Source organism: Camelus ferus, chromosome X, assembly GCF_009834535.1.
Source record: "Camelus ferus isolate YT-003-E chromosome X, BCGSAC_Cfer_1.0, whole genome shotgun sequence".
Lineage (NCBI taxonomy): Eukaryota > Metazoa > Chordata > Mammalia > Artiodactyla > Camelidae > Camelus > Camelus ferus.
In genome coordinates this window covers 77,234,721-77,251,811 of record NC_045732.1, presented here as the reverse complement: position 1 = coordinate 77,251,811, position 17,091 = coordinate 77,234,721, and the positions used below count along the sequence as shown (strand labels likewise).

The following is a 17,091-nucleotide window of genomic DNA, read 5'->3' as shown; positions in this document are numbered from 1 at the left end:
TGCCTTTTCTCCTTCACTCCACCCACATCCAGCAGCACTGAAGGCTGGGTGAAGGCTGGGGCCTGTTCTGCTCCACGGCATTCTCTACCCAGTCACTTGGCTGTCTCCCTGCCCCCCCCCCCATAAGCTCCCCACTCCCCAGGGCGGGGGCTGAGCCCGCAGTGCTTCCTGCTGGTTTCGGCCCCTGCCCCCATCCCTCTCCCTCCGCAGCACTAGGCACGGGGCACTGTCAGCTGCCAAGGCTGACCTAGTAACCCACCCTGTTCCTGGTGGTCCCTGTCACACAGGCAAGGCAATTGTTGCAGTGACCTCAGGGTGCTCTGCAGATCCTGGGTCCCCACCATGCAGAGTTGTGGGGCCTCTCTCCAGGCTCATAGCTGGCTGGTGTCTGTGGCTGCCTCCCTCACCAGGTGGACAATCAGCAACTCCAGTCAGGGGTTGGTCACCCCTGGGTCCCCAGGGCTAGGCCTGGCCTCCCGCAGATCAAGAACTTGCTCCCCAGGAGTTGTTGAGAGGATGCTGCTCCTCACCCTCCCCTGGCACCAGGCTGCACGTGGGTACATCCAGGTCCCAAATCCTTGGACCCCTGTGCCTGTCTCCGAGGAATGTGTGTAGGGCCCTGGGGACCTGTGGGCTGGTACGGGAGACTGAGGTGTGGAACCGGGATGAGAGCCCTGGGACCTGGGATAGGGGAGAGGGAGGAGCAAGGTGCCTCTGGTGTTGGTGCAGGTGTGGGAGGCTCCAGGACAAAGGGCAAGCACCAGGGGTGCTCACATCAACTTCTCTGACAGCCAAGCCCCACTCTATGCATCCACTCCATGGACAGGGTCACTTCCTGGACGAGAGAGTACTGATGCTGCCCTGAACAATGAGGGCAAGCCTGGCCTCCAGATGGCTTGGGGCTGAGCTGCAGGAGACTTCAGGACCCTGGCCAGGGCAGGTGGGGCTGTGGAGACTCTTGGAGAAGCTTCTAGAAGCAGGCCCTCTTAAACTCCTGCTGATGAAGCAGTATCCAGGATGTGGGCTCTGGGGGCTCCATGCACAAGAGAATGCCAGCGTGTACAGGCAGTTTAGATCCAGGAGGGAGGGCAGGAGGCTAGAGGAAGTGAGTGGACTTGAATGAGATGCATTTATTATGCTCAAGTCCAAACCAGCACCACATCCGGCTGGGTCATTTACTAAGTGAAGGGACCTCAGCAGTCAGTGGGATGTGGGCGCATCTGAAGCAGCAGGGTCTTCTAGATCTTTCTCCCAGTGATGCAAAGATCAAATGGAGCTGGGCTTGGGCCCTCCTCCCCTTACCAGTCCCCAAGGAACAGGGGGTGGGGAAGGTTGGATCTGGGGGCTAAGCACCCTCCGCCTCCCCCTCCTCCTCCCCCTGCTGGGGCTGGAGGACCACACTGTGGTAGGCCCGGATGCAGGAGAAGGCAGTGGGGGGGATGCGGCGCCGGTCGATAAGGTTGTTCTCCAGGTGCGTGGAGATGAGGTTGGAGTCCTGGGCCACGCGTGTGTCACAGATGGAATTCAGGGGCACGTGTCTGTGGAGTGGGGGTGGCAGGGCGGAGCAAAGGAGCCAAGACTCCAGAAAGAGGAATCAAGCATCAGGTAAGAGGAGAGAAAGAGAGGGCCTGACAGTGAGTGGGTGGTGAGACCAAGGTGCAGAGACCAGACCCAGGGTGGAGGGTCTGGAGGGTTGCTACCACCACCTGCCACCTCTGCACTCAGGGCTCAGCCCTTGTTGCTCTGGGCCAGAGCCCTCCCATCTCCCCCCTGCCCACCCCCTGCCCAGATTCTGCTGTCTGCAGCCCTCCACCTTGGCTGCCCAGGCCTGCCACCCACTGGGCACAGCCTCCCAACATGGCCACCAGGATGGGTAGGTGCGGGCGGTGAAGGGGTACCCCCACAGCCCCGCCCTCAGCCTCTGAGGCCCTTGGGTGACGAGCCCACCGGCTAGCCCACCTGGCCCACCTACCAGGCCAGGCCTCTGGGCCTTGGCTGCGTTTCCTCCCCGGCCAGTGGTGGGGATGGGGCTGGGGTTGGGGGAGGCAGGTGGGTGACCCTACCTGATCTTGTTGTGACTCAGGCGCAACACCTGCAGCGCCCTGAGGCCCAGGAGGCCTCGAGGGATGGCCTGCAGCTGGTTATGGTCCAGCAGCAGCTCGGCCAGGGAGGCTCGCAGGCCCAGGAAGGACACGTCGTGGATGCCATCGGCGCGCAGGCTGTTGTGAGACAGGTGTAGGCGCTCCAGGCCCGGCTTCATGTGCGCAAACACATAGCCGGGGATGCGCTCGATGCGGTTGTGGTGCAGCGTCAGGTGGCGGAGGCCCCGGGGCAGGAAGGAGGGCACGTGCACCAGTTGGTTGTGGGACAGGTCGAGGGCCTCCAGCTTCCTATGGGCCGGGGCGCATGAGCACAGGGTGAGCTCATGGCGTCTGACAGGGACCACAGCCACAGCTGGAGCCCTAAATTGGAGTCCCTGGTCCACGTCGGAGAAGAGAGTGGCCACCAGGGCTCCCAAGAGCTGACAAGGGTCAGGCCCCGTCTGGCTTCTGTGTCCTCCTCTGTCTGCTGAGGCCGGGAAGAGGGGATCTGGGGGGGGCCTCTCTTTCTCACCGCAAGGCTAATGAGGCTGGCCCTCGGTGTGGACGTGGCAGACCCGCTCCCACTCCTTTCTCTCCCTCCTAAACTCACGGCTGACAAAAGAAGCACGAGGAAAGAAGCTGTGGTCCGGGGAGAGAGCTGTCCCTGGCTGCCCCACCCAGGCTTGCCTCCGCTCTGCCCTTCCTGGCCTGCCCCACAATCTTCTGCTCTTGCCCCTACTCCCTCGTCCTCTTCCTGCCTCGCCCAGGCCGAAGACAAGCAGAAACCAGATGAGGAGGGAGAAGAAAATGAAGCTCCCGGGGATCAGGGCCGGGGGACCCTGAGGGAGGCCGGCCGTGAACCCAGGTTGCTGCATGGTGGGCGTGGGCAGGGGCTGGGCAGAGGGAACTGGGAGCAGATGGTGGTGGTGCTTCCAGAACAAGTTAGAGCCGGGAAAGTGGCTTCTCTCATTAACATCCCTACCCCTGCGAGTGGGTCAGCCCGTTGGCCTTGGGGTTCACACCGTCCTTAGTCCACAGGAGTGGGGGCTCTGGTGCCTCCCAAGCCTGCCGAGTCAGCAGCCCCCTCCCCATCCACCAGCCAGAGAAAAGTGAGGCGCCGCCCGGCTAGGCCTTGACTGGCCGCCAGCCCCCTGCCCAGGCCCCGCGGCGGGAGTGGAACGGCGGCTGGGCGGGCCCCTCCCTAGGCTGCCGTCTGCTTTCCTTTGCCCCCTTGGCAAGAGGGGGAGAGGAAAAAAGAATAATTAAACCCAAACGTCCTGGTAACTTTTTCCTGGAACACTAGGATGCAGGGCGGGAGACTCTGGTCCCTGGAATGGCAGGTCAGACTGTCAACCCCTGACTCCCCCTGCAGCCCCACCCCTACCCTGCCTCAGTGATCTTGAGACCCCATGGATTGTACCTCCCCAGCCCTCCCGCTGCTCCCAGGATCACATCCTGACTCCTTAGGCAGTGCCTGCAAGGGCCCTGTTTCCTCCTGGACCCCATCTGTCAGTGCCCCGACTCAGCTGTCCAAACCAGATCATGGGGACTCATCCTGGACCCTTCCTGTAGTGGGCTGAATAGCGGCCCCCCAAGGATATGTCTACCCAGAACCTGTGAATGTGACCTCATTTGGCAAAAAGGTCTTTGTAGACGTAAGTAAGTGAAGGATCTTGAAATGATATCATCCTGGTTTGGGGTGGGCAGTAATGCAATGACAAGAGTCTTTATAAGAGACAGAAGAGGAGAGACACAGACACAGAGGGGCAGCCACATGAAGACAAGGGCAGAGACAGGAGGGATGCAGCCACAAGCCCGGGGACACTTGGAGCCACCAGAAGCTGGAAGAGGCAGGAAGGACTCTCCCCTAGAGCCTGCAGAGGGACCATGGCCCTGGGACACCTTGATTTTGGACCTCTGGCCACCAGAACTGAGAGAAAATAAATCTCTGTTGTTTTAAGCTGCCCTCTTCATGGTGCTTTGTTACCTCTGCCCCAGGAAACTCACATATGTCTTTCCCACGGCCGCCATCTCCCCCATGTCCATTCCTGCCCCTGTTGCTTCCTAGCTAAACCTAGCACGGGGCCAGTTCTCACCACTCAGGCTGCCCCTCCATCTAAGCAATCCAAGAGGAGCTTCCTGGCCGCCGGCAGGGCAAATCCAGGCATGGCAGGGGAGGGGGTTTCTGTGGCCTTGGAGATTCTGTCTGGCGGGAGGGACAGAGGGAAACCTTGAAGGAACAAGTGGTGTCTGAGGGCCCAGGCCACCAGAAGCCAGGCCTGGGCAGCAGAGCCCCCTCTCCCAGCCCTCTCTGCCCTTGCTCCTGACTCTCTAGCTTCCCTGAGGAGCATCCTCCCTTTCTGGACTCCAAGTGCCCGAGTGGGTGAAGCTCGGGCCAGGCCAGGGTGGATGGCGGCACTCACGGAAGATCGATCCAAGCGCGGGGTGCCAGCCGGTCCTCCTGGAGCCGGTTGTTACTGAGTACAAGCACGCTGAGGCTGTGGCTACGGTTCAGTGCGCCCTCTGTCACCTCCTCGATGATGTTGGTGCCCAAGTGCAGCTCCTAGGGCCAGGGCTTGGGGTGAGGGGCCCACCCTCTACTCACTGGTGGCCTGGCTGGGTTCCTGCTCTGCCTAGTCCCGCTCCCTGCCCCCTTCTACTAGGTCTCACCCGTGGGACTTCAGATGCCACCGTCTCTGCCCCTCTCAGGGCCCTGGCCGACTGTGCAAAGGATCCCAGTGGCACAAGACAGCCTCAGGGAGCACCGCCAAGCACAGGGAGATCATGCGGCCCAGAGAGGGCACGGGCCTAGCTCAGGGACATCCAGCGGGTCCAGGACAGTCCTTGAGGCTTAATTTTGGGCTTCCAGAAGGTTAGGTCAGGTAGAGGAAAGGCTCTTTGGCGTTAAGGCCTTGTGGGTTTATCATCAACCCCCACCCCCACCTCAACCGCATGGGTAGCTCTACCTGCCTGCTGGGCCGGTGGTGGCAGATTCTCAGGTCTTTCGGCCACAGCATTGCCTCTCGTGGCCTTGGGGTTCCCAGCTCACCTGCAGGGAGGCTGGCAGGCCAGGAGGGATGGTCCGCAGCTGGTTCCGTCCCAGCCTCAGGTAGAGCAGGCTGCGCAGGGGCTGGAAGGCCCGCGGGGAGATGTCCCCTTCATGCAGCTGGTTCCCTTCCACCTCCAGCGTCAGCAGCTGGCCGAGTCCTGCAGGGCCAGATGGCAGAGGGGCGCGTGAGCTGCCTGCTGAGCTCCAGAGACCCCCTGGCTCTAGAGGCCGGTGCCACTTCCCAGAGCAGATGCTCCTTCCTCTGCCCTCCAGCCTGGCAGCCCTGGGCAGACCTTCCCCTCGCCCGCACCTTTCCTTGGCTTCCCTGGCCAGCCCCTTCAGCCCCTGCCCCCCGGAGCCTGCCCGCACCCTGAAAACTGCTGCTCTGTAGGCCCTGCAGAAGGTTGTCATTGAGTTTGAGCTCCTGCAAGGAGGCGGGCAAGGCCGGCACCGTGGACAGCGAGTTCCCATCCAGGTTCAGCCGCTTCAGCCTGGTCAGAGTCTGGAGTGGGGGGTGGGGGTGGGGGGTGGAAAGGGGGCTGGGGGCTGGGGTTTTGCTGGCTGGGGCTAGGCTCATCCTGCCCAGGGTCACCCCCATTTAGTAGCATCGTGGTTTCCTAGTTCCCTCTTGGACCAGGCCTGTCTGGGGGTTTCTGGAACTCTGCTCGGTTTCTCCTAAGAGTGCTGATCCCTTGTGGGGCTCAAGGATCTGTGTTGTTCCTTGTGTTCCCAGCTGTAGACCATGTCACTCCAAACCGTTGAAGCCCCCAGCCCCCCGGCCCCGTGCTGGGTTTCTGCACAGCGCCCAGGCAGAGTGGGGAGAGGAGTAGTGGTTGCCCGGAGCCATGGGACCTGCTGGCCCCGCTCCTGGCCCAGCCCCCTGGGGGGGGTGGGTGGAGGGCCTGGGGCGCACCTTGAAGGCATGAGGGTGCAGGCCGCGGGCATCCAGCTTGTTCTTGCTCAAGTCCAGCCACTCCAGGTTGGGCAGTCCCAGGAACGTGTGGGCCGGGATCTTGGCAATTTCATTCTCTGTGCACACATGGGGAAGCCATTTTCCGTGCCCCTCCATCCCCCTCCCCTCTGCCACTCTGTGCTTCCCCACATGGGCCAGGGGCAGCAGGTCAGGGCCTCTTCTTACTGCCAACCTGGACCCCATGGGAGGTGAGCCATCCCCAGGCACGGTGGGGTGGCCGAGGACCCACTCAAGGGGGGCCTTTTCACCTCTGCTGCAGGAATGGCTGCAGGGAAGAGGGGCCACCCACCTGCCAAGTAGAGCGTGGTCAGGCCGGGGTCGGACAGGGCAGGGACATGCTTCATCTTGACGTTGCCACAGGCAATGGCCGCCTGGGCCCGGAGGCAGGAGGCTGGCAGGGACGGCGTGGGCTGTTCCGCAGTGCCCAGGTCTGCAAAACCATGGCTGTGTCCTCGCTTGCTTCCAGGCCTTTTCCGCCCATGACCTGTAGTCTCTGAGGTGTGGCTGCCACCTTGGCCTTGGCTTTGAACCTTCTTTTGATGCCAGCTGCCCAGGCCAGGTTGGTGGGAGGCCCCTGGGGGACGAGAGCCGAGACCCCAGCCTGGTCACGTAGCAGCAGGAGCCCACCGAGGGGCAGGGGCTTGCCTGGTCTCCCTGGACCTGCTGGTGACCCGGCCAGCTGAGCTGGAACAACAGGCCACTGGGTTTGACCCCTTTCCTTTGGCACCAAGAGCAAAGGCTAGGTCCAAATTGGGACCCTAAGCAGGGGGAAGGGGATCTACCCTTGAAGATTCCCCTCGTGCCAGGCACATGGGGGTGTTCAGCCTGGGCACGTGGAGAGCAGGGTGGGGTCTCAGTGGCTGCTGACTGGTGGAGGTTGGCACACGCCTTGGCCCCTTCAGACTTGAGTATGGCCCCATTACCCATTGCAGGCCCTATCTGGGGGCCGCCTGCCCCAGCCAGTCCTCACCTTTGGGGGGCCTCCCAGGCTTTGGGCCCCTTTCCCTGGCTTCCCAGCCTCCTGCCTTCCTGTCATGGCCCTCCTCGGTGGCCACTGCCCCTTCCTGTGCTCGGGGAGCCCTGCTGGTCTGCAAGGGCCTGAGCTTGGCAGCTTTGGGCCTCGCTGCCCCAGCCCCAGTTGCTGCTGTGGCCTGGGGATCGACCTGCACGGTGCCTGCCCTGTTGTTGGGACCCCTCTCCTGCTCCCAGGCAGCTGATGGTGTCGCCTTCCTCTGGGCCAGCCTTGGCCTGGCAGGGGCCTTCCAGCTGGGGGCTGGGAACCAGGTGGGGGCTCTGTGGGCTCCCTCCTTGGAGGTGAGCTGCGACTGTGATCCGTCCAGCTGCCTGTCCTCAGGCTTGTCCAGGCCGTCGCTCTCGGGGATGGGCCGAACTTGACCTGCAGAAGGAGCCAATGTGGGCTGGGGTGACTGGGATCCCCGCACGGCTGAAAGACAGCACCTCCATCCTGAGTGGGGGGATCAGCCGTAGGCTGGCCCACCTCCCTCCTTGCCTCTTTGCCCAGACCTCACTTCTGCCTCTTTCTTCTCTGCTCAGGAGCCTTCTGTTACTGACCAAGTGTCAGAGAGTCCCTGGTCTCTGCCCTGCTTTTTCATGGCTCCAGAGTGGGAGACGCCGAGCACCAGAAAGGGAGAACAGGGGGCTGCTCAAAGCCAGAAGCACGTGGAGTCACCCTGCTTGCCTCTCAGAACTTCTGGGGACCTTCTAGGCTCATTGTGACAGGGCACAGGCAGGTTCCTGGCTCACAAGGGTGGGTCCAGGAGCGCTTCAGTGGCCCTAGATGGAGGGGGCTGGGCCTGCTCCTGTGCCTCCCAGTCCCCGGTGCATTCTTCCTGGGCAGGAAGGGGTTGGGGAAGCCTCTGGGGAGACGAAGGGGTCCCTGCCACCTGGCACAGTTTGCTTTTGGAGGTGGAAGCCCCAGTGCCTGCAGGGAGAGGAGGCTATTGGGGTCGAGTTGAGCCCAGGGGCCACCTTGAGGGGCTGTCAGCAACGGCCAAGGAGGGGTGATAGCTCCAGGGCCTGGCCTCCTCTGCATGGTACCCTTCCTCAATCAGCACTAACTGTGGGCCTTCCCTGCAGGTCCTGCTGTCTGCAGGGGTTGGGGGATCGGCTCACCCAGGCCCACCCACTGGCCCCTCCCACTCCAACCCTGGGCCTGGGGCAGGGCCACCACGCATGCTGTTAACCGAAGGCATCTGAGACCAGGGTGACCCTGTAGCCATTCACCTGGAGGCCCTTGTGCCACCTCACCCCACCGCAGCCCCAGGCCCCGACTTCCGCTCTCCCACGCATCTCTGGGTCCCCTCAGTAGGCCTTAGGGCAGCCAGCAAACCTGGATCCGTTCTTGCAGCCCCAGCTGAGGCAGCCCCTCCTAGGGGAGCTTCTCCCCTCCCCTGCTCCCACCCTAGGCAATGAGCACGAAGCCTCTGAGTCTGCAATACCCCCTCACCCTCTGGAAAGGGTTCCCTGAGGCCTGTGGATCCCTCCCAGCCCTGACCTGAGCAACCGACGTGGGTATCGGTGGGCAACCTCAGGATGACCAGCTTTCTCTCCCTCTGGCCCAGCCCCAGGCTGTTCCCCTCCCACTAGCCTCTTCCTGCTGGTGCCACCTACTCACCATCGGGGGGCCCCGGCGGGCTGGGCGGCAGCGGCTGCAGGGTGGGCAAACCCGAGGAGGATGGCCGGGCCCTGGGCTCTCTCAGGCTCAGCCCCTGCTTGGCCAGGGCCCCTCCAGGGCAGCACCCCACCCAGAGAGCCAGGATGGGGAGCAGCACACTCTTCATGGCTGCCGCGTGCAGACCGTGCAGCCCGAGCAGGCTGCCTGGGCTGGCGGAGGGGGTGAATAGCTGGGAGAGGTGGGAGCCACGGCGGCAGGATGGAACACCAGCGGGCTGAGGGAGCGACAGCCCTGCTCCCTGAGCTGCAGTGCTGGGAGCCTCCGCCACCCACCCAGCCCTCCCTCAGGAAGGCTCCCCTCCAACAAATACCTCCCCAGGCCTTGCCCCTGACTCCGCTCAAAGTCCCCTGCTCCCACCTGAGGAGAAAGAGAGATTGATTTTTTTCTTGGACCCAAGCGCTCTCGTTTTTTTCTGTGAGGCCTGCGTTTATTCTCCACTGGCCCTGGCCCAGTGGCCCCCATGAATGGGGCTTCTGTCTCCACATACAGTGGACCTGTGAGGCCCACCACAGAGCAGGCTGCCCACCGCAAGGCTGCCAGGTCCCACCTCCATGGCCGGGAGAGGAGAGGGGCCAGGCCTTGCCAGCAGCAGGCCCCAGAGCCTCCTGGGTCCTGGGGAGAAGGGACAGGTGACAGGGCCACCCGGACAATGGCGGCGCTGGCTCCTCTGGAACCTGCCAAGCCTGTGGGCTTCCTCTGTGGGCGCCAGTTCCGAGGCCTCCCTACTCCAGAAGAAACAGAACATGTGTCAAGCAGAGACCCTAGCCCTTGGGGCCCCAGTGCCACCTGGGTATGGACCTCCTGCCTCAGATGGGGCTGGAGTAGGCAGTTCAGCTCTGGATCCTTCTACTGGCTCCCTACCTTCCCTCTAGGCCTCCACTTTCCCCTCTAAAATGGTGAGCGGGTATACATCCCGCTGACTCCCACCCCTGCTATGTCCCCACCTCACACTGGAGTGTATGTGCACCGGGACTGCTGGGTTCTTCAGGGACCACTGGCCCGGCAGTAGTAGCCTGGCGGAGGCCATCTCACAGTTCCCTCCAGGCTTCTCGGCCGAGAGTTCCAGGTCTTGGACTGACCAGTGTCATCGCTTCCCTACACCTCACGCGCGCCCTCTCTGGCCGAGGGGCACCTGTGGGTCAGGAGAGGGCTCAAGAGCAGGGCCGTGGGGTGGAGCAAGAGGCAAAGAAGGGGTGTCTGACCACAGGCCCCTGGGCCCGCCCTCAGATGGCCCCAGCCCCAGACCCAGCTGTGGGAGCCGAGGGCAGGCGGGGACTGGCAAGGAGGCCGGGTCTCACCACATGGCTCTTTGGGGCCAGCCTTGAGGAAGCTTTTCCTACAGCTCTGTCCAGCATTGACTTATGTTTGGAAGCGATCTTAAAAAATGAGTTAATTGTGGGCAAGGCTTGGGTGGACGGGAAAGGGGGAGGGGGGGAGGCGCAGGGCCAGGAAGGACTGTGGAGGAGTTTCCCATAGCCACCTGGGGTTCAAGGTCTCTGTTCGGGGCCACAGAGGAGTGTGCAAGGGCGTGGGGGTAGGGCACAGAGTCCCCCTCAAGCAGGTCTTTGTTGGAGTCCTCAGCATTGACCCACTTGGGCCCGGGGAGCAGCCTTAGTCCCGAGTATCAGATGTACTGCGCCCGGGGTACAGCAGGGACAAAGGAGTCACCACCTTCCCGGAGCCTCCGTGCCAGCTCACAGTCCCACGTGAGCCACACACAGACAGCGATGGTCTGCAAAGTGAGCGTGAGCAAGTACCCTGGGAGCCAAGGATGAATCCGCCACGTGCCCGTGTGCCCGTGGGTGACACAGGATGGCCTGGGCTAATGGTTTGCCAAGCTGGGCGCGGGGGAGCGCTTAGGCACGGGAGGCTGGGCTTTGCCCAGGGATTCTGGAAGACTGAGCACAAACCCCCGCCCCCAAGACAGGGAAGGAACTGAGAGGGGGTAGGGCTGGCCTGAGGCAGATGCCAGAGGCCAGGCCTCCTGTCTCCTGCCTCCTGGTCCAGGCATCCCTGGAGGAGGGGGTAGGACCCCGCCTGAAGTGGGTCCCTAGAGACAACTGTGGTGGGACCCCCAGCTCTAACCCTCCCCCTGCCTGGGGATGGCTTCTGGAATTCTGGCCCCCAACCCATTTCCCCTGTTCGCGCCGCTCCCCAGGCGCTGACTAAACATCCTGCCATCTGGTTCCCATTAGCTGAGCTGGGGGTGAGGGGAAGCCTGCTCCCAGGTTTCTTTGGCACAGTGGCCTGGAGGAGGGAGGGACCCTCGCTCCGACCCACCTAAGCAGGAAGGGGCGAGGCCTGGCGCACTCTCAGTTCCCCAGGTCCTGTGGAGTCCAGTCATCACTGCCCTTCCCCCACTGGGGGCCAGCGGCCACCTGGCCACCTACTGTGTCCAGTTTCAGGGTGCTCGGCCATCGTGGGGACCTTGAAAGAACCCCCACAGAGCAGAGCCAGCTTGTCGTGGGCTCAGCAGAACCAGAGGTGCCCTCCCACACCCGCCCCTCTTGCACACGGAGCTTACTCGTGGACTTGGGCTGAGACAGGCAGGGCCCCTGGCCAACACTAACCCTGAGCCTGGTGTCTGGAGCACAGGGTGGGAGGGGTGTCGGGATTTTCCAGGAACCAGAGATGTAGCCTGGGGGTTGCTGGAAGGCTTTTGGGCTCCCAGCTCTGCCCTGGACAGATGGACCATTTGATGTCAGTAGCAAGCCTCCCCGCTCAGGGCCTCGGTCTCCCCATCACAATGTGGTGGATAAGGGCTCCTTAGAAAGTTCTAGAACCTGAGAACTGGAAGGGGCCTAGATAAGCGCCATTAGACGATCATGGTTGCTTCCAGCTGCACAATCCCAGGATTCTGAGGGCAAGGAAGGGACTCCTGCCCCTTCTCCTTCTGTCCTCCCCTTCCACATGGGCCACTGTCCATGCATCTTGCCCCCAAGAACACACAGCCCCTCACGAGTCAGGACTCAAACTGGCAGCCTGGAGGATGCCAAAGCCATGCCCTTCATCCCTCAAAGCGCCTTAGAACTGCATAGCTGAGAGCCCTCCTCCCATCAAGGGAGGATTGGAGAATAGATTCTTCATTCACTGAACATCCCTGAGCGCTTGCTGTGGGCTAGGCACTGTGCCCGGTGCTGTGAGCAGTACAGCAGTGAGCCATGTGGCCAGCTGCCTTGTGCTCACAGACTGGGGGGCGTGAGGAAAGGGGCTGGCCATGGCGGCTGGAGAGAGAGACACTTTTGACAGGGGATGGGATGAGGACTGTGAGAAAGTGACATTTGGGTGGAGGCGTGAGTGAAAAGGAGATAGCTACACCAAAAGAGTTCTGGTAAAGAGCCCTCCCAAAAGGAGGGATGGCCAGTGCAAAGGCCCTGAGGCAGGAAGGGTTTGGCCCAATTTGAGAACCAGCAAGGAGACCAGTGCTGTGGAGCAGGCTGAATGAGGGGTGAGGCTGGGGAAGAGTGGAAGGCCCAGCTTGATAGGGCATTGAAGGGTGGCAGGTGGACTTTGACTTTGAACTTAAAAGAAGCTGGGGACCACTGTGGACTTCTGAGCAGAGGAGTCACACATGATCTGACTTATAAAAGGACCCTTCAGGCTGCGGGGTGGAGCACAGACGTGTTGGGGGCACAAGGGCAGAAGGAGAAAGCCAGTGCGGAGGCAGCTGCACTCTCCTGGGGAGAGGTTATCTGGCTGGCCCAGGGTGGAGGCCGCAGGTGGGGGAAGTGGGCGGAGTGAGCCTGGGACAGAAGCTGGGGACTCCAGCTCCTGACCTGTCAGGTGTGAGGTTGGTGATTAGACAGCCAAGCAGTAATGTCTATAAGGCAGTTCTCTGCATGAATCTGGAGCTCAGGGCCAAGGTCTGGGTTGCCAGTTCTACCCTCCCACTGTCTGTCATTTGACAAGTACCTTGAGCCCTTACTGTGTACCAGACTTTCCATCAGGGCCCAGGGCAGAATAGTGGCTCTACAGCCAAAGACATACCCTTGGGGTGACCCCTCAAGAGCAAGGGAACAGGCCTGTTCTTACGCCTTCCACATTGTATCCGAGTAACATCACAACCAGCGTGTGTGTGTGCACCCGGGCAACTTGTGCACACGTGTGCACACAGATGCCAGTCTACCTATGGGTGGGGGCATGTGGGAGGGTCTCTCTGGCACATGTTTGGGCATCTATTGTAAATAAATAAAGGTACAGTGGCCTTTTTCCTCTTCAAATTTTGAGAAGAAAAGAGCCATACTTTCCATGCCCTCTTCCCATTGCCAGCCGTCTCTTCCCTAGAGAAAACCTATCTTGTTTTAATGCCATTAAAGCCTCAGAGGATCTGGTCCCAATTAAACAGCTTTTCTTGCCGATGCTTTTGTGAGAACTAAATACATCAAGCGATCCAGACTCATGCGTAGTGCTTCCTTGCTTGAGACCTGGTGTTCCTGAGCAAGCAAGCCACAGAGGCAGACAGACGGACACAGGCAGAGATTGAGGCAGAGACAGAGAAAGAAGGACAGAAAGGGAACACAGAACAGAACCCCCAAATGGGACAATGACGGTTGGGGATGGGGTGGGTAGTAAGGAGCACTGAGGTCAGGGGAGCAGAGCCGAGGCCTTCGGCTGCTGGGCTGTGGGCGTCCCAGGGGAGGTTGCCAACAGAAGGTGGGTTGGAGTGGGTGGAAAGCAACAAGGGTGGTTTGGGGGCTAAAAGGTCCCAGGTGGCTGATGTGGCTGGGTTGAGGGAGCAGGGCCATGGTGGGCATAGGGGCACATGGAGGCCACTTTCCCATCCTCCTTCTCTGTCTGAAATCCCAGATGGTTCCTGCCAATAACGTGGGCCCCGCTGGACGCTCTGTGGAAGCTGCCCTTGCCCCTCCAGGTGGGCATCGAGGGGCCTCAGACAGGGGACAGGCTGGGCAGAAACGGGCTCCTGTTGGGCTGGGGGCGAGGGAGCGGAAAGGCGAGGTTGGGCGCCCCCTCCCCTGCCTGGCCCTCCCGAGTGGGCACGTTCATGTTCCAGTCCTGGCGCCCGCGTCTCCAGCTCCAGACGCATGTGACTCAGCCCCGTCAGCCTTGCCAAGCCGTCTAGACCGGAGTGTCTCCCGGTGGAGGGGGCCATCCCGCCCGCCATTTCCTCTCCTGCCGCCGGGGGTGCGGCTGAGCCCTCGCGCACATGAAGCTGCGAGCGTCCCCACCTCCCCCGAGCCGCGTGCACACGCCCCGCTCGCTCGTCTACCCTTGGGCGCGCGTGCCTGGACCGCTGCAAACCCCCAGCGCGGGGGCGCCAGCGGGGAGCCCCAAAGCCCCCACGGGTCCAGCCCACCCCCATCTGTGACCATCCCTCTCCCCCGTGTCTGTTCCCACCCCAGGCCCCATCGGGGCCAGGAGTGCACTTGTGGGTACAGCCCTGTCCACGCAGCCTGGCTCCGTCAACACCCCCCCCACCCCCAAACGCCTGGGCTTCCAAGCGACATTCGCCCTGGGAGGAGGCGACCCGCAGACCCTCGCAGATCCTAGGAGTGGGTCTGGGGCGTGACATGTTTTGTAGGAGCTTGTGGCCTGGGGGTGGGTTGTGTCCCCTTGGCTCTGAGGGCCCCTCAGCGGCAGGAGGCCGTGGAACAATAAAGGTCCCGGGTTTGACAGGGTGTGAGGGTGCCATTGCCTAGGTGTCCCATGGGCAGGGAGCCACCTGTCCCTCTCAAGGGCTGGCTCTCCAGCTGCCCCTGCCTTGGGCTGCCACGGTCCCTGCCCCAGAATAGGGATCAGAAGGGATAGGAGGAGGAGGCCAAAGTCCCAGGGCAGCTTCTCCATCCTTACGTGCCAGTAGACTCCCAATGTGGACAGACATAGGCCTAGAATGAGAGCATTCCAGAACTGGCAGTCATCAGTCAGCTCCTAGGTTGACAGTCTCCTCCATCCAGTGCTAGGACCAGAGACCACTAGATTCCCCCCAGCCTACCTATGGGGCAGGCTCACATCTGTCAGACCCACTGTGGCAGCTCTGGGGTCCTTCAGACTTATGCCACCCCAGTAGCTTGTGCTTGGCCAGGCCAGTCCCCAGGGCCTCAGGGTGGGTGAATGACAGCTACCCGAGGGAAAGTCAGTGTCATTCTCATTTCCAGAACTCTTCTGGTCTCTCTGTTCAGGTCAAAGTTTGGAGTCCCTGCAGCCTTGAGGGTCTTTCCCATTTCATTTGCAAGGGCCTCCCACTTTCATGTTCCCCACCCCTCCTCTCATCTGCGTGAAGATGGTGTGCTTTTGAGTGGGCTTCTGGCTGGCACAGATGGCATGGGCTGGCTGTAAGCCCTGGGCACCTGGGTGGGCGGGTGATCAACAGCCCATCATGGCAGCTTAGTCTGGAGCAGATGAGAGAGGTCGGAGAAGGAGAGGGGAGGGAGAGGCAGAGAGAGGGAGGGAGGAGAGGAAAGAGACAGCCCTCTCACTTGGTCTCTCCTGGAGAGCCTTGAACTCAGATCATCCTCATCCTGACCTCATGACCTTGTCTCATTTCTCCCCCAAATCCAAGGCCAAGCACTGCCATTTACTTCTCCCATGGAGCGGATAAGCTTCTCATCCCATAACTGAATCCTTCCCCTGAGATGTCCACCCACGTCCCACACGTGCGCCTGTGTGCTTGCCCTCTTCACTTGCCTTTTCTTCAGGAGTCTGCATTTGGTGCTCACCAGAGGATGTGGTGAGGAGTCCTTTGATCTCCTTTTCTTACTGGGGAATCTCAGGGTGGGGAGAGTCGGGGCTGGAGGTATCCTCTATCCCTCAAAAGCTCCCCCTTTTTGGAAAAAGGCCTTCAACCCCTGTTGGATGCAGCAGAAGCCAATCTGCCTTTTCTTCTTTGCTGGAGAGGTAAACCCTTGAACTTCAGCTTCCTTTGATTGGCTGTTGGGGGGCCGTGGTTAAGATCCCCCCTGCATCCTGGGGTCTGCTGCTAAAGGCAGCTAGAACATGCTCTTGTGGCCCTTCCTCTGACCCGATGCCCCACACAGCTCCTGCCAACAGCCCTGCTGCCCCAGGGCAGGGAGGCCATTGGGTGAAGCCACCTGGTTGGCTATATATTTCCGTGCCTGGGGCACAAAGTGAGGTGCCTCACATGGCTGGCTGCCTCAGCCACCACTGCTGCCAGCCCATCCCTGGCACAGTGGGGCCAATACCTGTCAACTGTTCTCATTTTCCAACCTATTTTCCAAGCACTGACACATGGCCAAGTTTCCCCCACGATCAGGAGGTTGGCTCTTGCTACGTGCCGCGCCTGGGGTCTGCCCAGGGCCCCCCAGTCTCCGCTGACATCCACCCTGCCAGCCGCATCCCCTCCTAGGCGGACCTGTCCTTCAGCCCCATATTTGGCCCCTGATGGCGCAGGCCTCCCTTACAGAACCCAGGTGCTCTGGGCAGGAATGCCCTTTAGGGAACTGGCCACTCCTTCCTCACGGGTAGCAATCCAGTGCTCCACATGCCTACCTGCCTTCCTGAGCTTGCACACATCCCAGGACAGGGGGCCCCCTCCTTTTCCAGGCAGCTGGCTACTGTTTGGACAGTGCCCTCTGAGAGAGGTACTTCCTTGTATTGAGCCTGAGTCTGCTTTTCCAGAAGCTTCTACCACTCGGCAGCCCTTTCCTCCCTCTCCCTGAGAGGCCCAGGAGTCTCTGTTCCCATCCCAGACTCTGGTCTTTCCAGCAGAGGATGCCTGGGAGGCGCCATGATTCAGGGGTGGTGTGGGCAACCATTTCTACTAGCTGAGGGCTGGCCGGCAGGTTCTTCAGGAAGGGGGACCGATCCCAGGACCCCTTGAGATGGTCTTCCCCTCTCAAGGCCCTGGCAGTCCCTCCATGCCCCACCCCATTCCACAGACAGAGCTGCTGGGTTGGGGAAGGGCCGGTTAGAGCGCTGGCTCTGCCGAGCTGGGTGGAGAAGAGGGCTTTTCTTCCAGAATACACAGGGGCTGGTTTCTTCCCGATCCTCAGGAGCAGAGGATATGGGGAGGGTGGGGGAGGCCACCTCACCGCCATGGTTTCTCCCGCCAAATTCCCCAGTCCTAGGAAAGATCCACAGAAAAACCCACAAGAATTTGAATGTCTGAGCTGGGGCTGTGATGGAAATGAAATTTTTTAAAAAAGAAAGAAAAACAAAAACAGAAAAAGAAAAAAAGATGAAAAAAAAAAAAAAAAAAACAACCACCACCCAAAGCCCCCTAAGAGTCCTCAGCCACTGGAAGGGCCCAAAGCAGCAGCCTCCTTGGAGCGGGAGGGGGAAGGGACCTTAAGGTGCTCTGCGAGTCTCTAGATCCCCG

At 61.2% G+C, this 17,091-nt stretch overlaps 1 protein-coding gene across 1 annotated transcript; it reads right to left on the bottom strand.

Moving 5' to 3' along the window:
* Positions 1-843: 843 nt before the first annotated feature.
* LOC116661883 (extracellular matrix protein 2-like) lies at positions 844-9,351 on the bottom strand. Its single transcript, XM_032474704.1, has 10 exons — positions 9,346-9,351; positions 8,739-8,967; positions 7,074-7,499; positions 6,393-6,533; positions 6,044-6,159; positions 5,500-5,632; positions 5,131-5,288; positions 4,505-4,644; positions 2,064-2,390; positions 844-1,538 (listed from the first exon to the last, which is right to left on the bottom strand). Exons 1-10 carry the CDS (start codon positions 9,349-9,351, stop codon positions 1,346-1,348), a joined length of 1,869 nt encoding a protein of 622 aa, XP_032330595.1. The 3' UTR covers positions 844-1,345.
* Between the last annotated feature and the right edge of the window lie 7,740 nt (positions 9,352-17,091).